Source organism: Panthera tigris, chromosome C2 (genome assembly GCF_018350195.1).
Source record: "Panthera tigris isolate Pti1 chromosome C2, P.tigris_Pti1_mat1.1, whole genome shotgun sequence".
Lineage (NCBI taxonomy): Eukaryota > Metazoa > Chordata > Mammalia > Carnivora > Felidae > Panthera > Panthera tigris.
The window spans coordinates 124081905-124102904 of record NC_056668.1 but is presented as its reverse complement, the minus strand read 5'-3'; the positions used below and the strand labels follow the sequence as shown (position 1 = coordinate 124102904).

At 45.6% G+C, this 21000-nt stretch overlaps 1 protein-coding gene across 1 annotated transcript; it reads left to right on the top strand.

The window, feature by feature from the left end:
- Positions 1 to 907: 907 nt before the first annotated feature.
- CLDN18 (claudin 18) lies at positions 908 to 20230 on the top strand. The gene is made up of 5 exons (XM_007087421.3): positions 908 to 1320; positions 11684 to 11848; positions 12484 to 12601; positions 16739 to 16849; positions 18057 to 20230. Exons 1-5 carry the CDS (start codon positions 1101 to 1103, stop codon positions 18226 to 18228), a joined length of 786 nt encoding a protein of 261 aa, XP_007087483.1. The 5' UTR covers positions 908 to 1100; the 3' UTR covers positions 18229 to 20230.
- Positions 20231 to 21000: the final 770 nt, after the last annotated feature.

Genomic DNA, 21000 nt, shown 5'->3' with positions numbered 1-21000 from the left:
TCTGCAAATGGAACAGATAAAGTAACTGTAACCTGTAGGGGCTGAGCAGTTTGCCCCAAATCACCCAGCACAAAGCGAATTAGTAACAGGGTAAGGAGCAGATCCCAGGTCTCTCTGTAACCAAATCAGGGCTTTTGGCCCAGCTAGTCCTAATCCCTTCTTTGGCCTTTCTAGAAGCTTCTGTGTCTGCCACGTGACCTTCACGTGGTTCTTGTGGCATGAGTGAAAAGGTAAAGTGGAGGTCGGCAGGATGTCTGGCTTCCTCTCATCCTATTTCCAACACCTGTAAAATGAAAGCATTATCTCTTGGATTTGACTTCCTGTTCCCAAACGTGGGGACAACCATGCCTGCCCCTGCCTCTCCACATGGAAATAGAGAAAGAGCACCAGACTGGGAGTGGGCACTGGAGCTCCGCCTTTACTGACTTTAAAGCATCTGTGGTTCAAGGCCCTTAGACAAGTTCCTTAATCTATTGTGCCTCACTTCACTCAAAATATATGGGTGTGGGATAATAATACGTACTCCACCCATTCCTGTAAGAGTGCAATGGAAAGACGTGCAGGAAAAGTAGTTTATGAGCTGTGGAGGAGGAAATGTGAAAGTCTGGTTGAAGATGGAGACTCCTGGGGCCTTTGTTTTAAGTGATGTCAGCCTAAGCGACATTACTCTCTGCCGAGCAGAGCCTAGAGGAGAAGGCTGTGGGGGCTGCCCGCGGCGCTGGACTCGTCACCTTTCTACCCAGGCGGTGGCCGGCGTGCTCGTGTCACAGCCAGAGCCACGGACAAGGGAGGCTGGCAAGGCCTTCAGAAAGGGTGTCCACTCCAACCACTCTGCTCCCACACCAGCTGGGCCTGCGCAGCTCGGCCGACAAGTGCCTCTTGGGGCCGCTTCCCTAACAAATGAAAACATAATGCCCTTGAACCAAGAGTGAAACTGAACTATCTAAGGAAAACACAGTGAGCAAATACCAAGAGCTGAGGGAAACCATCTGATTAGGGCAGCTCCGCTCAGGAGCACAACTGGCCCACGCACACCCTGCACAGGAGGAAGGTGCAACTAGACCTCGGGCGGCGGGTGGAGGGCGCGCGGGGCCGAGGCCATGTCCACCACCACGTGCCAAGTGGTGGGCTTCCTCCTGTCCCTCCTGGGCCTGGCGGGGTGCATCGCCGCCACGGGGATGGACATGTGGAGCACCCAGGACCTGTACGATAACCCCGTCACCTCCGTGTTCCAGTACGAGGGGCTCTGGCGGAGCTGCGTGAGGCAGAGCTCAGGGTTCACCGAGTGCAGGCCCTACTTCACCATCCTGGGCCTTCCAGGTAGGCCCGGCAGCACAGGGGGCCCGAGCAGGTGAGGGCTGGGGAGGGGTGTCTGCGCTCCCTGCAGCCAGGAGGGACCTCAGAAATCACACCAGGGACTGAGCCTCGCTCCCCACCTCTGGGTATGACCCTTGCAGCTCAGAATAAAAGGTGTGAATAAGAGAAGTTGGCCCCATGACAAAGGGGGCTATAGTCGTCCTGGAGAAAATCGGAGAATTCATACTCAAGTCAAAGGAATTGCGGGTGGTGAAAAGAATGGGATTTGTTGTAAGGGCAAGCATGCTCATGATACTAGAATAGACTAATGGTCCTCAAAGGAGAAAATTGTGTGCATGTGTGTGCATGTGACTTGCTCTTGCCTGCACATACGTGGGAGCAAGGAAGTAGGTTGGTGAATTATTTTCTTCTAGCCCAAAACGCTTATGGAGAACTAATTTCATTTCATTTTCAATTCAATTCAATTTTGCTTTGAAAAGCTGGAGTCTCTGAAAGTGTCAGAAATGCATATTGCCATTAAATTATAAATATCCTTTTTTTGCTTTGCGTTAAGAGGTTCTAGTGTGCACTCCTAAGAAACAGTGCATGCCAGAATAAGTTATAATTATATTATAGTAATTTCATAATATAAATATAATTATAAATGTGACATCTTCTCACCCCTGAAGATGAAGTTAAACCCCTGCTTTTAATACAGATAATTATTTCAAACATGCACATAGGAACTTTGCATTCTAGATATTATGAAAGCGACTCGTATTTAAAGAAAGAGGGTGGGCAAAAAGAAAATAAAAGGTCAGTCTAATCAGTGGCTCCAAGGAGTGGCCAAGATAGGAGTTTGGTGAGGAAGCGAACAGTGTTTGATTTGCCACTCTGAAACTAACACCTTATGAACAGGTAGATGGAAATAAACTTGCATGAAACTGTTAAGAGTCTTTGAAGCACTTGAAATTGAATGATGAAAAGCAATTCAACTAATTTGTCTTCATTTTTGGAAAGAAAAAGAAGATGGGTGACAGAGCAGAACTGGGGTTTTTACTGCATTTTGGAAGCCATTCCTATTGCAGGACCAGCAGGATCACTAACTGAGACCTGCTTAGGGAAGCAAGGCAGGTGGGACCTGGCCACAGGAAGACAGCGCAGAGGAGGGATCATGCTCTCCTGTGAAGGGAGAGGTCAGAAGAGAGGAGGTGCAAGACCATAGACTGTCGAGTCACACCTCATTATAACTATTAAAAGAAGATAAAAGGGGCGCCTGGGTGGCTCAGTCGGTTTAGCATCCAACTTCGGCTCAGGTCATGATCTCGCAGTTCATGGGTTCGAGCCCCGTGTCGGGCTCTGTGCTGATAGCTCAGAGCCTGGAGCCTGCTTCAGATTCTGTGTCTCCCTCTCTCTCTCTGCCCCTCCCCAGCTTGTGCTCTCTTTCTCTCAAACATACATAAATGTTAAAAAAAATTGTTTTAATGAAGGAAAAAGATTGACCTCATATTCAAAATTGAGGCATGACATCCCATAACTTCATGCTCAATAACCTCAGCTCAGGGCCAAACCACACATTACCAATCTCTTGCTCATTCTGTTTCTTTCCACACATGGGGCCCCACACCATCCTGTCTGATCAGCCCCTATTCTTCTTGTCATCTCTCCTCCTCACTTAGGCTTATATCCTCCTTTCCTACAAGATCTCATGATTCTGATCATTGTCAAGTTCTGTCTCTCCCTGGGTCACTGACAACCAAATGAAAAGAATACATTTTACTATCACCTGTTGCTCTTCGTCTTTCTCAGTCCGGTTTCTATCCTTCATCTCTCTAGAGTGTTTGCTCCTTTGACTATGGCAGATCGGGTAGAATCTTCCAATCACCGACTGCCAGTTCTCAGTTCTCATCTCTCGGGCATTTTAAAAGCCAAACCCTCCCATGGTTCCCCCATTTGCAGCTTAATTAGGTGTAGACATGACTGCCTGACACCCATGCCCTCCTATCTCCCTCATCTTGCCTGACTTATCTCTTACAATTCCTCTGCCCCCCAGCCTCTGCTTCTCCCTGTCTATTTACTCTACCCTGGGCTTGATCTTGGATACCCATTTCTCCCACTGCCAAGTACCCCCTCCACCACTCCACTGCCATCTCCATGAATCTTCTCATATGCAGGGTCCAGCCCAAATATGACCTCCTTTGTGAAGCCTCCTCACATCCCTAAATTGAATAGGATCCCCCAGATCTCTGTACCAGACCCAGGCACTCTAATAACATTGGGCACATCCACCCTCATGACACTGCTTGCAAGTTGGAAGAGCTGAAAAGCTCCAGGCAGCCATCACAGAGTCATATCCCAGTCCTGCCTGTCTGAGTCAGGGGAACAGGATTCCACCAAAAGCCAGGAAAAACATTTCTTGGGCCTGAATATGCATAAACGGAGATACTTGAAATCACTGTTAATGTATGGCCATGGAGAACAGCGTGGATTTAAGAATAGCAAGGCTTCGGGGTGCTTGGGTGGCTTAGTCGGTTAAGCGTCCGACTTTGTCTCAGGTCATGATCTCGCAGTGTGTGAGTTCGAGCCCCGTGTCAGGCTCTTTGCTGACAGCTCAGAGCCTGGAGCCTGCTTCAGATTCTGTGTCTTCCCTCTCTCTGTCCCTCCCCTGCTCGTGCTCTGTCTCTCTCAATAATAAATAAATATTTTAAAAAATTAAAAAAAAAAAAAGAATAGCGAGGCTTTTGTGCAGCAAAAGTGACTACAATGTAAATTGGCATCCCAAAATTCAAATATTTGTTTGGTGACTTAAGATTTGGCTGACTAATGTAGGAGATGGGTGGGAAGATTGCCAGAAGGAATAGGCTAAAAAGACCCTCAAAACCTGAAGGCAGGAACATAAGGAGATGGAGCAGCCAGAGAGAAGGCCAGAGGGTGGCCCAGAGACACTTGTAGGGCTCCGGAGGAAGCTGAAAGGGGTAACATTAACTACTCAGGACCTGGCACCTAGAGGGCACTGAAACAGCTGCTGAGAACATTTTCTTGAGCATGACAAGGGGCCGAGGGAAGAGAGACTGAAGCAGAGGAGCTGGGTGAAACATCCAGAGACAGAAATGGAAGGTTGAAAGTTTAATTTTGACCTAGAGCTCAGGGGAGTACCAGCCTGCAGCAGAGAATTAAGCTTTAAAGTTACTATAAAAGCATGAGACAGATACCATTGTAATACTTCAGTTAACAGTCATAATAATCACTGCCAATTATTCAATTCTTCCTAAGGATAAGCTCTTTTCTTGCAAAATCTCACATACCCTTCATTCATCTGATAAAAATGTATCACGTTTAGTTGGAACTTACAGCCATAGAATAATTTAATTCCATTCGACTAGCTATATTATGTAACCTACAGATAGATTAATGAGGTTAATGGTTGTAGTAGCAGGACTATTTACCTATATATGACCAGCTCTGTATAATTTATAGCCCAAGACGCCCTCTCATTGTATTCCAAACAGTCAGAGCAGCATGTCATTCTCCAAGGACAGTGCCCAGAAATAAAAACCGACCATTTCTTGAACTGCACATAGACCTACCAGTTGAACCTTCACAGCAATACAGGGTAATGTGTATCAGCTTTGTTTTTACAAAAGTGGAAACTGAGGCTCAGATATGGAGACAAGGTAAGGTGCCCAAGCTCCCATGGACAGGAGATATCAGATGCAGGAAATGAACACAAGGCTGAAACGCTTCCAAGTCTGTGTCTTTAGCCCTGCCCATGCTCAGGCCCTGCTTCTACATTCCAGATACAAGGAGCTGCCTTTAGAATTGAAGAGATTGGCCTGCGCTTGAGCACGCTAAGAGTAGAGGGTACATCTGCACCTTGACCCATTTATAGCCATATCGTCACAATGCACAATTAGGAGTACCAAGTTTAAAGAGTGGATGACTTGTGTGTCATTTCCTTCCCACCCACCCACCCCCTGCCCTGGAGACAGTGGGGGGAGGAGAGCAGAAGGCTGTCAATGAACAGGGTGAAGAGGAGGCAGAGACCTGGCAAATTCATGTCCCTGGTCCCATGATGACATTATAGGCAAGTGATATTTTTTCTAATGTGTTTGCAAATATTTGGATTGAATTTGGTGCCATGGCAGGGCCTTACAGTTAAAGGCAGATGAACTGGGATCAAGGGCTAGCTTGGCCAGCTAGGTCTCTCAACCTTGCTCTCCCCATCTGTGAAATGCCTCACAATAAGGTATTTGTGTGAAAGGGCTTTGCAATCCATTTAGCAGATCTGGTTCTTGGTGTCAGTCAGTCATTACTGCCCTGTCTACACCACCCAAATCTCTCAAACAGGACATTTGATCTTCCAGGTTTTTTTTCTTCTCCAAAATCAAGTGTCTTTTATGAATCCAAACACCCAAACCAAATATTATTTAGGGTACTCTTTTTCTTCTTTCAGTACCCCCATGCTACCTGTGTTCTGGCACATCACTGATTCCCAGCCTCTTTGCAGGCACTAAAGGTCTTGAGTTTTCTTTCATACAACTGGCCACATTGGCCCCCTTTCTCTAGCAATGTGAAAAACCAACAGCCACTGAAGACCTAAAGAGTGTCCCATCAACCTGCCAATCATATTTACACACCCAGGAATGGGCGGTTTTAGTGAAACCACATTTAACCCAGGAAACAATTCTACAAAATCTAAAGCACAAATCCATAAAGGAAAAAAAAAAAAATACCAAACTGCTTTCCAGTACCCTTTCTAAAGGAGCCACCTGGTGTGTTTCTTCTTACGATTGGCTATTTGACATTAAGTCCAGTGTTCCTGATCCTGTGAAACCAGCTTGTCTTTCCCCGATGTCTGGTGGAAGAAACTGGCCCTAAGAGGTAAAGGGGTTATAAGTTAGTGATAAACTTGAAATGAAATCGGAGGGAGCCCCTTGGTTTTTGGTCAAGCTGCTTTCCCCTTTCTTCAAGAAAGAAATCTATTTTGGCCCAAACATACCTTTTTAAATATGTGGACAGACATCCAAATGTGTCCCCACTAACGTACATCCGAAGATCCCACAGAGAACTGAGGACACATCTGCAAAGCCGGAGAGGACCTGTACCTGAGGCGTAAACTGTGACCGCTTGCCCTATGCAGATGCAGGAATCAGAACACGTCCTCAGCTTGTGATTGTGGTGGCGGTTGCATTGACAGCAGGGCAGTCACACGCAAAGCATCAGGCCCTAGCGTGGACTAGTCGGTGGGGGGGGGGGTCTCCATTTCTTGGTGGAGACACACATGGCCAGAGTCACATAGCTGGACCCCACCTTAGAATCAAAAAGGAAGGACAATGAAGACGGCGCCTCACCCCTCACTGTCTCACCTGCCCCTCCTCCTCGTTGCCAGCCAGATCTTAAGTCCATTTTTCCTGATCTTCTCTCTGCCTTGGCCCAGGACTTATGCTTCCTACTCTTCTCCAATCTGCTTCCCCTCTCACCCCTCATCCTCCCTCATGCATGGCTTTTTCAAATCCTCAACCATATTCTATCACCATATGAGAGGATTCACGTTTATACAGTTAGTACCAGCCAAAGCCATGTGGGGTTGAAGAAAGAGAACTTCTCTTTAGGGAAGGGGAGGAAACCGACATTGGTTGAGGCTGGCTTAGTTTTATGCTGGTGCCAAGCAGCAGCTGGCCCTCACAACATCTTTGTGCAAGAGATATCTCTATCCAGCTCCAGGGTTGAGGAAATTCAGCTTCAGTGAGGTTAAAAGATTTGCCGAATGCCACCTACCTGGCATCACACCGTTCTGTAGGATTTCATGGGACACAAAGGACTTCCATATTGGTTCCCTGAGATGTCAGGAGGAGCTAGGCCCTCTCACCCTTGTTCTGAAGGGCCTTTTCTCTGAGGCCTGGCCTCAGATTTCCCTTCTCTGGGCTCTCCTCCTTTGGACTCCTCCATCAGCCTCCCCTGCCTCCAATCTGAAGCCAAGCTGTGCCTGAGGTATGGGTCCTCTCTAACCACCACCAACAAAAGCCTCAGGTCCAGGCCTTTGGCTCCTGGTGATTTGCTGTCTCATAAGCCTCACACCCACACCCCAGCTAGTTCAGGGATGCCAGCCCCTGAGAACTCTTTCCTCTCAACTCCCTGCTCTGAGCACCTCCTCCTGAGCCTCTTGAGGGTTGTTTTCCCAAATTATTCCTTGAAATTTTATGTTATTGAACAATTCAATGAAAGTCTCTAGGGGTGGAGGCAAAACATTAATATTTCTTTAAAAGCTCCCCCAAGAGATGCTAAAGTACAACCAGGGTTGGGAACCACACCCAAAGGCACCTTGCCTGTCAGTCCATAGCTAGTTTGGGGGAATAAGATATTTTGCAACAGGGAGGGAACATTGAGTTCCCATTTTTCTGTTTGCTTCTGTCAGCTCTGAATCCTGCCCACCCTTCAAGTCTGATAATGCCTCATTGTTCATTGGAAAGAATGCCGTAGTCACACCTTTGGTGCAGGGAATCAGTCTATAGAGCCGTTGACTCACCTGTTATCAGCTGATAAGCTTATGTGCCTCTTGCTCAGAATAGCAAATAAGAGACAGTGTGGCTAAAAGAGAAACCTACCCCCTTTGGGAGCAGTTTCTCTGGGTACCTATCTATGGAAGATTAGAATCCCAGATGGTAGATTCTTCCAGCTGGAAAGGAAGTTCAGGTCACCCCCATGCATCTCCATGGTCATTACTAGACATGGGGGGGGGGGTGGTTCTAGCAATGAGTGGTAGAGAACATTTCCTCCTACTTCCTGGAACCTGCCCCCATCACAGCTCCCTCTCTCAGAAGCACCCCTCGAGGGATCTCCGAAGCAAGGAAGAACTTGGTCTATGCATCCAGGCCCAGGATTGTGACTCTGACAGTGGTCCCACAAGTTATAAAACAATGTTGTGTCTTTTCCAACCACGGGCTAAGAGAAATGTGCTCAGGGTGAGGGTAGACCCCTGATTCAAAGCAGGTGCCAGGGTTCATCAGAAATCCAGAGGTCAAGAGATAGCAGGAAGGAAATGAGGCCTTGCCATGCATACCTGACTCAGCAAAGACAAGAGGGCATCTGACAGCCTGAGGCAAAGGCTGAGCAGGACAGGCTGGCCCAGGCTCCAGTGCCCAAGGGCTCCTGTGGCATAGCAACAGCAACTCTCCATACCAGGCAAGTCCACAGTGATTTCACCTCCCACTTGCCAATCTCACAGCCCTTCTAATCCAGCAATGACAGGCAAGACCATGTGCCTCAGCCACGGCCACCTCATGATGTGTTTTCAAGAACAAACATTAAAACTACTCAGTCTAAAGAGTTAATGGCCCCACCCTTGCTGAGAGTCCAGGAGAAATGTTAATTTGTTATAGAATGAGGAAAGGACATCCTTTATCCTACTTAGTTAATATCGTTTATTTGGTTTTTGTTAGTTTGTTTGGTTGGTTGGTTGGTTTTGATTGGTTGGTTAGTTGGTTGGTTGGTTGGTTGGTTGGTTGGTTTTGGTTGTTTTAACCAGATGCCTTGCCAGGTGTTTCTCAAAAGGGATAAATGATTTTGTTTTCTGAATAGCTTAAGGCTTAAAATGTCAGAACAAGAGCAGATTTTAAAATCTCCAGCAAGTTTCTGGGTGGATTTGAAGTTCACAAGAGGCCCATGAGGACAAGATGAAGAGAAAGTCAAGCACCTTCCTCTTTCCATATGTCCAGTTTTCTGGTAGTAACATTCACATCAGTATAGCCTGGAGGATATTTCCTGAAGCCTGGGGCTGCCCAGCAAATGTCCTGTCCATACCTGTCCTGAACCAGGCTTGTAGTAGTATAATTGTATGTGTTAAAGAGAACTAGAACCACATCATAAGCAACTATGAGAATAGATACTCTCAAAGTGAAAAGAAATTTGAGGTTCAAGATTTCCAGTAAAAATATGATCTTCCCAGATTGTAAAGTGCCTGAAGGCAGTGACTATTTTTCATGAAACTTTATATCTTCTACAACATCTGACATAGGGTTTTGTAGAGAATTTGAGCTTAAAAATACTTGATGAATGAATGAATGAATTCATGGATGAGTTATATGATTATGTAACATATGACTATGAGCACATACCAACATGTGCTGAGTGAAAACACAAAAATATAAATGAATACACAAGTACATGACACACGCTTGCATTTGTTAATAAGGGAATGAACAGAATGTTTGTTCCCGGTATCCTGTGGGGCCAGCAAAACCATTGAGCAAGGCTTTAGAGAACAAAGGTGGCCCTCTAGAGCCCTCCTACATTAAGAGTGGATCCAAGGGCAACTCCAAGGCCCTCATTGGTTCTCTTTGCCCAACTGGGGTCACCACAGCTCTAGCATCAGAACTCAGCTGTAATCTCAAGATGCCAATGTTAATCAATTCAATTCTTCCAGGGATGAATGGTCAGATCCTGGAGGATTGATCCACACCATAAACCAATATATTTATCCTGCAAATATAGTTGCTAATAGGACCAAGACTGATTACATAGCTGCTTGTAGAATTCTCTTCTCAGCAGAGAAGCAAAGTTCAAATCAGAAGTTGCTTCAGGGGAAGAGAATCAGAATCAAGCGGCATAGAACTAGAGTGGCTGGATGCCATCACCTCCACGGAGAGAAAGTTGACAGGGCCTCCATTCCTCAGACAATGCCAAAGGCTCTTTAACGAATTCTGAATGATCTGCTTCTCCTTTTTCAGTATACTTCATTGATTCCCAATTCTTCCATCATGACAAGTTGCTTTGTGATACACACCTTAGAGTGAATAAGCTGGCAGCTCCATTGATATTGGCCATATTTGAGATGAAAATCTTCCTGGAGAGATTAGAGAGAAATTCCTCCCAGGACGTCCTTGTCTTGAGAGCCACATTCACAAATAAAATCTCCTAGGACATGTTATTCCCTGAGATGATTTTTAGATAATATTTCTTTATACATTTTTAGCATCCATTTTAGAGGTTGATATTTCATGGCCGAGTCTCCGAGTTTGGAGGATACATTCTCTTAGGTGCTTACAGATCCCTGTACCCTGATGGCAGCCTGTTTTTCCAGGATTAGGTACCTCAAAGGAATGTACTGTGATGGGAAAAACAATTTGGAGATAGTTCTGGGTTTGATCCCCAGCTCTTGCTTGTCCCTCAAAATATGTCCTCGGGCAAGTTCCTGAACCTCTCTGTCTCAATTTCTTCAATTATAAAATGAAGGTAATCATATCACCGACATTGCAGGGGTTTTTTAATGTGGACTGGATTTGTTCATGTCTGAAAAGCGACTTACAGCTTTCAATCAAAAGTTGCAATTGGCTCTGATAACTAGGGTAAGACAGAGCTTTCTGCTTTGCTTCACACAATTCTTCAGTTCTGCTCCACCAGAAATACCCACACTTGGGGCCTTTCCCTCTGGAAAACACCAAGACTCATTTGTCTTTCTTTTGTAAATGCATTATGCTTGTAGCGGGCATGTTTAATGACTGTCTTTCTCCACTTCGACATAAGATCCGTGAGCGGAGAGACCATGGCTGACCTATTAATTACTGTCATCCCTGTGCCTAGTCATAGGGGCTCAGAAAAAAACTGTTGATATGAGTCAGTGCACATTAAGGACACACTAGAAACCACTTTGGATTTATCTGGAGGGGAGGCACTGGGGGAAAGTCCCAGCAGGATCTACAGCTCCCATTGCTTCCTGAGAAGGGAACTGCTGATCAGCTGGTCATGTTGAAAGGCCTGTGAATGATATAGCAGTCTGTTATATATACCCAAAACCTACAGCTTACCCTGACTATAGTAGTCCCTTTGGAAACAAGCAAAAACATGGTGCCCTTAGTATATCACCTAGTAACCTTTCTTCATCACATGCTATGAATGAATATCGGGTTTTTCTAAAGCGGACGCAACAATATGAAGCATTGAGCCCATATGAAAAGACTAGAGGAGAACGACGTTTGGGATAGAAGCCAAAGTCACGCAGTTTTACTATAAGCTCTATCAGTAATTTTTCATGTCACCTTAATCAAGCTATTTCCTCTTTCTAGACCCCAGCTTATCAGGCTTTAAAATGAGGAAATGAAATAGCTATCCATTGGTTGTCCGTACTCCCAACAGTTCATGATTTTGTCATTCTACAGACAATTGTGTACATGCAGGTCCTTCAACAATCAGAGGATTGTATGTGGTGGTTTTGCATTTCTCACAATTCCACATCCCCTGGCAATGACAAGGTTCACATTTTATGGACTTGCTATTTCTCAGGAATTGGATGCTGGCTGATTGTGGTTGCTTTATTTTATTAAACTAAAGCCTGGTGGTCATGCAGAAGTGGTCTCATCTGTCTGCTTGTGTCTTGCCTCTTGCCCCACAGCCATGCTGCAGGCAGTGCGAGCCCTGATGATCGTGGGCATTGTCCTGGGTGCCATTGGCCTGCTGGTGTCCATCTTCGCCCTAAAGTGCATCCGCATAGGCAGCATGGAGGACTCTGCCAAAGCCAACATGACACTGACCTCTGGGATCATGTTCATCATCTCAGGTAAACAAGCAGCCAGGGTTCCCTCTCTCAAATGCTTTTCTGGGAATGTCAAAATAAAATTATTCTGGCAGAGGAAACATGGTTTCTCCCTAATGAACACAGTTTGAACATGGATCAGAACTTTACACACTGGGATTCAAGATCTGAGACTAGAGCCCAATTATGCTCTACAGAATGATCATGAATGTTAAAGTCCCCCTTAGCTGCCATCTGATTATTATAAGAAATTCTCAGTCCTGAGGTAGCCATGTGAGTCAGTCCCTAAAGACATTATTTTGGCAAGATTCTTGAAAATGATTTTAAGGAAAGAGCACTTGACACCATCGAAGGACCAGACCCAAAATATTTGTATTACTAATCCTTTGTCTCAAGATGCATGGAAAAATCTCTTTCTGCACACATACAAATCCCTCCAACAGTTAGAGAGATAAGAGAATCCAAGCACTCTAAGAGAGTCTAACATAATGTCTAGCACATAGTGGGAATTCAATAATCAATGCTTGGATTAGCTATTCTGTTATATGAATGGAATGTTCGCAGCCTGCTCATCTAAACTCATTTCAGCATACATTGCCTCAGAAACGCTGTGATCCCTTTAAAGCTGACTCTGGCGCTTTCTTGTATTTTGCCCGCAGGTCTCTGTGCAATTGCTGGAGTATCTGTGTTTGCCAACATGCTGGTTACTAACTTCTGGATGTCTACAGCGAACATGTACACTGGGATGGGTGGGATGGTGCAGACTGTTCAGACCAGGTAAGCTTCCAATCTAGTCTTAGTATCCTGTGGTGAATATTGTTATAAAAATCCTATTAAACACATATGCCTAATGTGACTGTCAGTGCCTGAAATAGCAAAAATTTATCAGAGGCAACCATGCCATATCGTAAATCAACAATGATCTGTAAATTCATAAACTTCATTTCAGTGAAATATCCTTGGTGCTATGACTTGAGGCTGAGCTGACATTTGCATTGAAATACAGCGACAGTTCACAGTATTTATCTAACATGCTTACACAGGCCCCGTTGTGGTGGCAATGAAACAGGCACTATTAGCCCAGGCATGTAAATGAGCATCAACCCACATCCCCAGACCATGACGGGAACCTGACTAGGGACAGGTGAAAGCTTGAGTAGAACTGAGAAAGGTGCAGTATAGGTGAGAAGAGTAATGTTATGTTTCTTCCTTGTACAGCTGCCTCTTCTTCTCATTCATTCATTCATTCATTCATTCTACAAATGTATAGAGCACCTGATGTGAGCCAGGAGCTGTTCTGAAAGCTGGGGATAAGACAAGTTCCCCATCCTCATGGAGGTTACAGTCTAGCTGAGGGAGACGAAACCCCACTATAATTTGGTGTCTGAAGGAGGGTAGAACTTTTAAACGCTGGAAGAGCAACTCTAACACCTATATTCATTTAGTCACTTCAAAGGGACATATTTCAAAGCAAGAAGCAGCAGTAAATTCTTGATGGAGAAAAAAACCTTCTTCTGAGACAGTGATGTAAATATCATATCTAAGTGACCCATCATCTCTGGAGTGGATACACTTGGTATTTCTCCAGCCACACCATCGTGGGATACAGACAGGGGGTGAGGTTGTATAAATCCATTACTTTCTGGCTCCCAGGAACTCCAGTCCCCATCCATGTTCCTGCTTTGTTTTAAGAATGAGAAGGAAGTGATTCCCATAAGCTCCCCTCATCCTCTTCTGTGATCTTCCCATGGTCTTTTGGTTATAAGGGCAACTTAGAAGTACGCTGACCATGTTTTCCTGGGACTTTACCAGTTTTAGCACTAAAAGTCCCACGTCCTGGGAAACTCCTCCCTCATGGGCAAGTCAGGATGGTTGGTCAGCCTACTTAGAAGAGCCTACCTTACCCAGAGTATCTGGGCACCTGTGTCACTGCCCCTGCCAAGAGGAGTCACCCACCCCACTGGCACACAGTGCTAATACCCACATCATCCTCTCACACCATCTCCCTACAACCTGCACCATCCCTCGGTCAGGCAACTTCAGTCCTGAGATTGAGACTATAGGATTCTAGAATGTTCACTGAGTGCCTTCCTCCATAGATGGGCAGCAGGTTTTCCCTTCTTTCTGTTTTCTCATCCTCTCTACCCAGAAGTCACACAAGACAACATGGCTGCTAAGAAAGGTCTTGACAGTGAACTGATGGGCTTTCTGGTACCCCATTTGGTCCCAGCATCCCATCCTCTGCCAACACCGTGTTAAGGGTACCCAAGCTACAAAGTGCCTGCTTTCATGCTATTCAGAGCTTGTGAGGTGTTTTGTATTAGCCTAAACACTTCATTTTATAACCTGAATTATTCACTACTTTTTAAAAATTAGAAGTGTCATATGTTGGGTTACTCAAACACAGAGCCTGAAAAACAGATTCTGAGGTTTCATGTGCAAGTGATATATTAAGGAAGGGGAGACCGGGTAGGGAGTGAGGCACCCAGGACAGAGAAGAGGGTAATTGCAATGAATTCTGGGACTCAGCCCAATCCTGGGGAGCTGTGGGGCATGAAACATACCTCAGAGTTGTCTTGACTCCCAAACTTTCATACTTCAGCACCAATCAGCCTCTGTGCACATGGGCAAAATGGCTCCAGTGGCTAAATCAAAACCTGACCTCCAAAGGAAAACATGGGGGCCAGCAGGCAAAGGCAAAGACCACAGGAGCTGAAGAAGAAACACAGAAATGGTGAAAGGGACATAAGGGACATGGGCAAAGCACCATTAGTGTTTACTACAAGGATATTTCACACCACACACACAAACACGCACACACACACACGTATGCAATCCGTTTTTCCAGCTCCTTGTAAAAGAAAAACATCAGATCCGGCAGTACTGGGCCCTCACTTTCTATGGCAACAATCTCTGCAGCTGCAAAATAGTTGCCCTCTTAGCAAGAGCTCACCCTCTCCAGTTTATCCCACCACTCTCAAATGTCCCAACGCTGAGGCCATTTATCATTATGCTTGTGGGGTTTTTCCCCACTTCACTCATTTAAATTTCTTAGCTGTCCTAGTTAGGTATTTAAGTTTGCTAACCTTGACCAAGAGGATCTGAGTGAAAGAAGGAGACCTCAGTCCCCATGTTCCCCTTGCCCAGAAGATAGTATTAGCTTAATGATGAACAATGAAGGCTTTGGAGGCAGAAGGATCTGCATTTGAATTTCAGTAGCTCTTGTGTCCTTCCTGGGTCTTTGGAAAAGTTACTTAGCCTCTCTAAACCTCAATCCCCTCCTCTGTAAAATGGGAGTGAGAAATCCTGCAAAATGAGGCTGTTGGAAGAATTAAATGAGATTGTGATAAAGGTGCCCATCACAGTGTCAGTAAGGGCTCAATAAATGCTAGTGATGGTTGTCATCATTAACATTATGTGGTCACTCGACCATCTTTAGAGGTATCAAGGAGAGGGGTTCTGTCTGCGCCAGGGCTGAGGGACCAAGACTGCCCCCAGGAGATTTATGCAGGGGCCTCTCAGGAGGACGCCCAGGAAAAGGTTAGGTGTTAAGCCCCTAGCCATGCTGGGGAGGGCCAACAGGGTGGGATGGGGTTCTTCATTCCAAGCCAACAGCTTTCAAAACAAATGTCTGTCACTTCCAAGTCCAAAGGAAGTAAAAACTGCCTGCAGATAAATGTTCTTCCAGAACTTTTTCAAGCCCTGAGCTCAGTCTGCCAGCTTTTCCCTTTACATTACGCTTGGTCATCAGGCTTATATTGCTTACTTTGATCCTGCTAAAATGTGTGTACTTTTAAAGCACATCTAAAGGATCTTATTTTCTTAGGTTATGGAGGTCTGCACACACATTGCTGTCTTCCAGCTACTGGTATAATGTTCTTAGTTGGTGACTTTTAAACATACTAGTGATTCATGGTGTTCCACAGACAGCCCCATGCTCGTTGGTGGACATGAGGGGAAAACCTCCAAGGGCAGGTATCCGCCATGCTGAGCTGTCCTTTTCTGTGGGGCTCTTGGAGATAAAGGGAAAGTTGGTAACTTTCTAACCAACGGAAATACCCAGTGACATCCTAAAAGTTTTTGGCCACTCTCCCCACTGTCCACAGAGGTCCGTGTGGAATCAGAATTATTCTATTCTCAGGAGACTTGGTTCTTGGACAATCCCAGTCAGATCTAACTGAGTCCCATGGAGGGACTGAGTTCCCCTGGGAGGGAAGGGCACCAGCACTGGAATCAGACCGCCACAGGTTTGAGTTCCAGCGTGAGCTGGAGTAGAAGCACCATGAAAGTGAGGGCTTGGTCACCCCTGCATCCCAGTGCCAGGGCAGTGCCAGGCACACGGCAGGAGCTCAAGAAATACTTGCTGAACAAATGAGTAAACAAATGAAAGAATGAATGGTCACTTCACATTAGTTCTTCCTGACGATAATGCTCCTACCTGTGTGGACGGCTGCCAGGGCTACTTGAGTTAGGTAAGATGAGAGCTTACTGGCCCACAGTAAGAACTCGAGGGGCCAAAATTCCTTCAGAAATAATAACTTCAGACTGCTTCCATATCTCTCAAACTTCTCTTGCCAAACCTTGAAGACACCCCCCACCCAATGCCAATAGGGAGGAAGGGGGATTTCCAATGATGTTTCTCTGAGAGTAGAGACTTATAATTAATTCCATGCCTGAGTGATGCCAGGGGCCCGAAAATCCCACAGCCGTTTTACTGACTAGCTTCAGTCCCACTTCTGTTCTCCAGGGTCCCTTTTTCAGTCGGCTGTGACCCAAATAAGCATTCAGCAGCATGGTCAGGGGTAGGTGTGGAACCCCCAGAAGGGCTGACAGAGAGGATGGGCATGGCCAGGCACAGCGGGTAGAGTCTGAGAGTGGAGTCACCCATACTCATGGCCTCACTTCCCCCCTCAGGTACACCTTTGGTTCGGCCCTGTTCGTGGGCTGGGTCGCTGGAGGCCTGACGCTAATTGGGGGTGTGATGATGTGCATTGCCTGCCGGGGCCTGGTGCCTGAGGAAACCACGTGAGTCTCCCCATCCCAATGCAATCAGACATTTCATCCGAGTCCATTTTAAAGTATAATTTGCAGCCAGAAGGATCAGTCTGGGTTTTTGAAGAACTTTATTAACTGAAGGATCCTGAGCCTTCTCTTTTATGGGGGACCTAAAGAACAGAATAGGAACATTTCAGCTGAGCAGATTTAGGAATAATCCTGTTTGAGAGAGAAAAGTATCCCTCCAGGTTCCTTCAGACTCCAGTATTCTGTAACTGTGGTTCTCAGCTGAAAACAATTCTGCCCTCCACGAGGTATTTGGCAACAACTGAACACTCTTGATTGTTGCAGCTTTGGGGTGGGGTGGGGGTGATCCTGGCATCTAGTGGGTGGGGCCCAGGGATGTTGCTAACCCTTGCCCGATGCACAGGTCAGGCGCTCACAACAAAGAGGCATCTGTTCCAAAATGCCAAAGTACTGCTGCAGAGAAACCCCACTGTAACCCCATAAAGGGGCTCGGAGCTGGGAGACCTCAGTCCTAGTCCAGTTCTGTGCTAACTAGTCCTGTGAGTTCTAACAAGTCATTTGCCTTCTCTGGGCCTCTGTCAGCTTACCCATAAACTGTGCAGATTAGAAGAGATGGGCTCCATGTATGTACCTTTGCACTCACAAATTCTTGGATTTTTTTTTTTTTTTGGCCTAACCACGTTCCCCTGGACATTGTTTCTGGCTCAGCTTCATTTTTTTTTTTTTTAATTTTTTTTTTTTTAACGTTTATTTATTTTCAAGACAGAGAGAGACAGAGCGTGAACAGGGGAGGGGCAGAGAGAGAGGGAGACACAGAATCTGAAACAGGCTCCAGGCTCTGAGCTGTCAGCACAGAGCCTGACGCGGGGCTCGAACTCACAGACTGTGAGATCATGACCTGAGCCGAAGTCGGACGCTTAACCGACCGAGCCACCCAGGCGCCCCTGGCTCAGCTTCATTTTAATTAACAGCGGTAACTCACTGGTCACTAATGACTGGCTTAATACAAGGCAAGAAATTCTGCTCCAATGCAGAGGCAGAAAAGCTGGTGTCTCAAAGCCTGGGGGTGACCACCTGTCTCAGTTTGCCCAGGGCTAAGGGTTTCCTGGGACACTTTCAGGGCTAAAACAGAGACATTCCAGGGGAAATGGAGTGGCTTTCCGTCTTATCAAATACATCTGTGGTCACGAAATGTTTCTTTTTCTCTCAGCTACAAAGCCGTGTCTTATCATGCCTCGGGCCACAATGTCGGCTACAAGCCGGGAGGCTTCAAGGCCAGCACTGGCTTTGGGCCCAACAGCAAAAACAAGAAGATATACGATGGGGGTGCCCGCACAGAGGACGAGGTACAGTCTCATCCTTCCAAGTACGACTATGTATAACTCCAAGACACCTCGGCATGGGCAGAAGAACTCCCCCACCAATTAGAGTGCACTCGAAAAACAAGGAGATTTTACCTTGACTCCTGATTGCTTTTGACTCACAGTTGGAAGTTAGAAAAACCTTGATTTCATCCGTGAAGAGGCTAGATGGTCTGGGCCACATGTCTCTGTCTCTAATGCTCCATCACAAAAACAGCCGAGTTATCAGATATGAATTAGAGGCTATAGTTCACAGTTTCCAATCCTCTATTTTTTTTTTTATTTAACCTTCCTCATCTGATGATAGAATGTGGTTTGAATTCCTATCAGACAATAGCCCATCAATGATCTATTTCCCAACTCATCCCCCAGAACAATTCTGAAAGGAAAAAAGGAGAGTCGATCAAAAGACATCATTTTCTGCTATTTGATTTTAACCTCCCCCACCAACCTGGCTACTAATAAACACTGATTGAAGAAGAAGTGATGGGGAAAGAGATATGTAATGTCTCCAGCTCATTATCTGAGTTTTCTTACACTGTGATCTTGAACATTACCTGGACCAAAGTGATTTCAGTTTGAAGAAAGCTTTCTGCTTTTGTTGGCATCTGCTAATTCCGGCAAGACACCCCCCAGGGGTCTCCTGACCTCTCCACTGCAGGGCATCTTTCTGTCGCAGGCCAGAAAGTGTCCCTAGAAGAGTGAGGAAAGGATACTTGTGGGTAATCTGAGTATATTTGGTATTCTAAATATAATTAGAATAAATTATATATTAGCGAAATGATACACTGTCTCTGTGAATTAGCCTCACCCCTGCACTTGAAGAAAAAGAAAAAATAATTGCTTTTGATATTGTCAATATGGACTTTGTAAAATCGCACTTAAGTTTGAATTCCATGAAATGCTCACTCATCCGAATTGTTTCCCTTTGAGCTCTCCAGGACTGTGACGATACACGATAAATACAGTGTAACCCTGTAAAAACCAAAGGATGAAACCTAGGGAGTGAGTTGAAACAAGTTCTTTTGAAAAACAAGAAAACAGTGATGACCCTGAATGTAATGTTACATTTCCAAATGACACATGCCCACACTTGCATGGCCAGAGGTCACATACTTGGCATTGTGGTTACCTTTGTTACTGTGAGAGCTCTTCCCTTCACTAAATTTACCTACAATCGTTGCCACATTGGATGTTCAAGAACCAAAAGCTCTTTGCAGCCGCACGCCTTCCTGGTGTTCACATCACTGCTGTAGGAAGCCTACAATCCTTCCAGGTTACCAGAATTCTATCCCGACACCAGAGCCAGAATAGTCACCCTGGGAATTAAGATTGGGGGGGGGGGGGGGGGGAAATCTCTCAAATTACCTAATCAGGGAGCAGCAGGCAATGGGGGAATCTCACCACTGGGTTATTATTTGGGGGAAAAAGTCCTCACATCAATAGTGCATATAAAAGTGGCCTCTAAGGAGATGGTGAATATTCATAGGGGGCTTCAGGCTGGACAGATTCTGTATGGGGAAATGCAGATCACAGCCCATTCAACAGAAAGGAATTTTGTTCACCAACAGCCAAAACAAACTCAGAGACCCTGCTCACTGAGACACCAATGGTTCGAGGCTATCTCAGATAGAGTATTCATGGAACTCATTGTCTGAGATGGGATAAAGGATGAATAGATAAATCAAGAAACAAACAAACAAAAAAACAGGGATGGGGAAGACAAAACTTAACAACCTAGAGCATGGAGATTGTAAAGAGTTCTCAGTATTTGACTTGAAAGCCATGGGCACGATGAGCTCTCCTTCCTACCACCAGAAAGCTGTGGTCAGGTCTGAGGCACTGAGGTGTGTCTCATCTGGGTTTTTAATTAGCACATTCTCTATCCAACACGTCATTTGAAAGCCTCTATGGAGTTAGACTGTGCCTTGTAATTTTGTTGTTGTTGTTGCTCTGTCCTATTGTATATGCATTGACTATTGACCTGCATGTTTTGTTAACTATTAAAAATACTATGATCTCACATTTGAACAACTGCTGCTCTTTTGTCCTGAGCTTCAGGAAGTGGAGATGGAAGTCTCAGCACCTCAAAGCTGAGGGTATCTTCCTGGAGTGTTTCTCATTGCAGAATCTGTCTGCTCAGCTGTAGCCTGGCTGCCTGGAGGCCAACTAGATTTGATCCAGCCCAGTTAGTGGTTTCTGAAAGTTGAGAAGCCTGAATAAAAAGGGATTTCCTGAGCAGCCAGGCATGTGGCATGGGATCCAAGAACCACATTTAGCCTGTTTGACCCTTAGTGCACCAGCCTGAAGCGTCTAATGTCATTGGCCTCCCCATGAGCTAGTAAAACAAGAGAGCCAATGCCTGTCCTCTCAGTTAGCTGTACTCACTGAGGCTGAATCAAGCTTTGGAAGCAACACGAGCTATAGAGTCAGAACAGCCCAACCTCAAATCCAGGCCACACCACTTGTATTAGGTTGAGCAAAGGACTTAATCTCTCTGAGGGTGGGTTTCTATGGAATGGGGATGATAAGCATAATGGAATAATGCAGGTATAAACACTCAACTTGCATAACTTTAAGACAAGCTGGGTATTGACTAAGGTAACTAGGATACCTGAGGCCAGCGTTGGCTTCAGACACAGCTGGATCAAGGAATATGACCAAGATTCTACATTTTCCTGCCCATACTTCAATTCTGCTTTCCTCTCTGTTGGTTTGCTTCTGGAACAGGTTGTCCCCACAGGATAGTAGTGATGGCTGCTCATATTTCTCAGCCTATGCCATCTTTCAGCT

Coding starts and splice junctions, on each gene's coding strand:
- CLDN18 (XM_007087421.3), top strand. CDS start 1,101: ATGTCCACCACCACGTGCCAAGTGGTGGGCTTCCTCCTGTCCCTCCTG. Junction 11,849..12,483: donor GATCATGTTCATCATCTCAG/GTAAACAAGCAG, acceptor TTTTGCCCGCAG/GTCTCTGTGCAATTGCTGGA. Junction 12,602..16,738: donor GTGCAGACTGTTCAGACCAG/GTAAGCTTCCAA, acceptor TTCCCCCCTCAG/GTACACCTTTGGTTCGGCCC.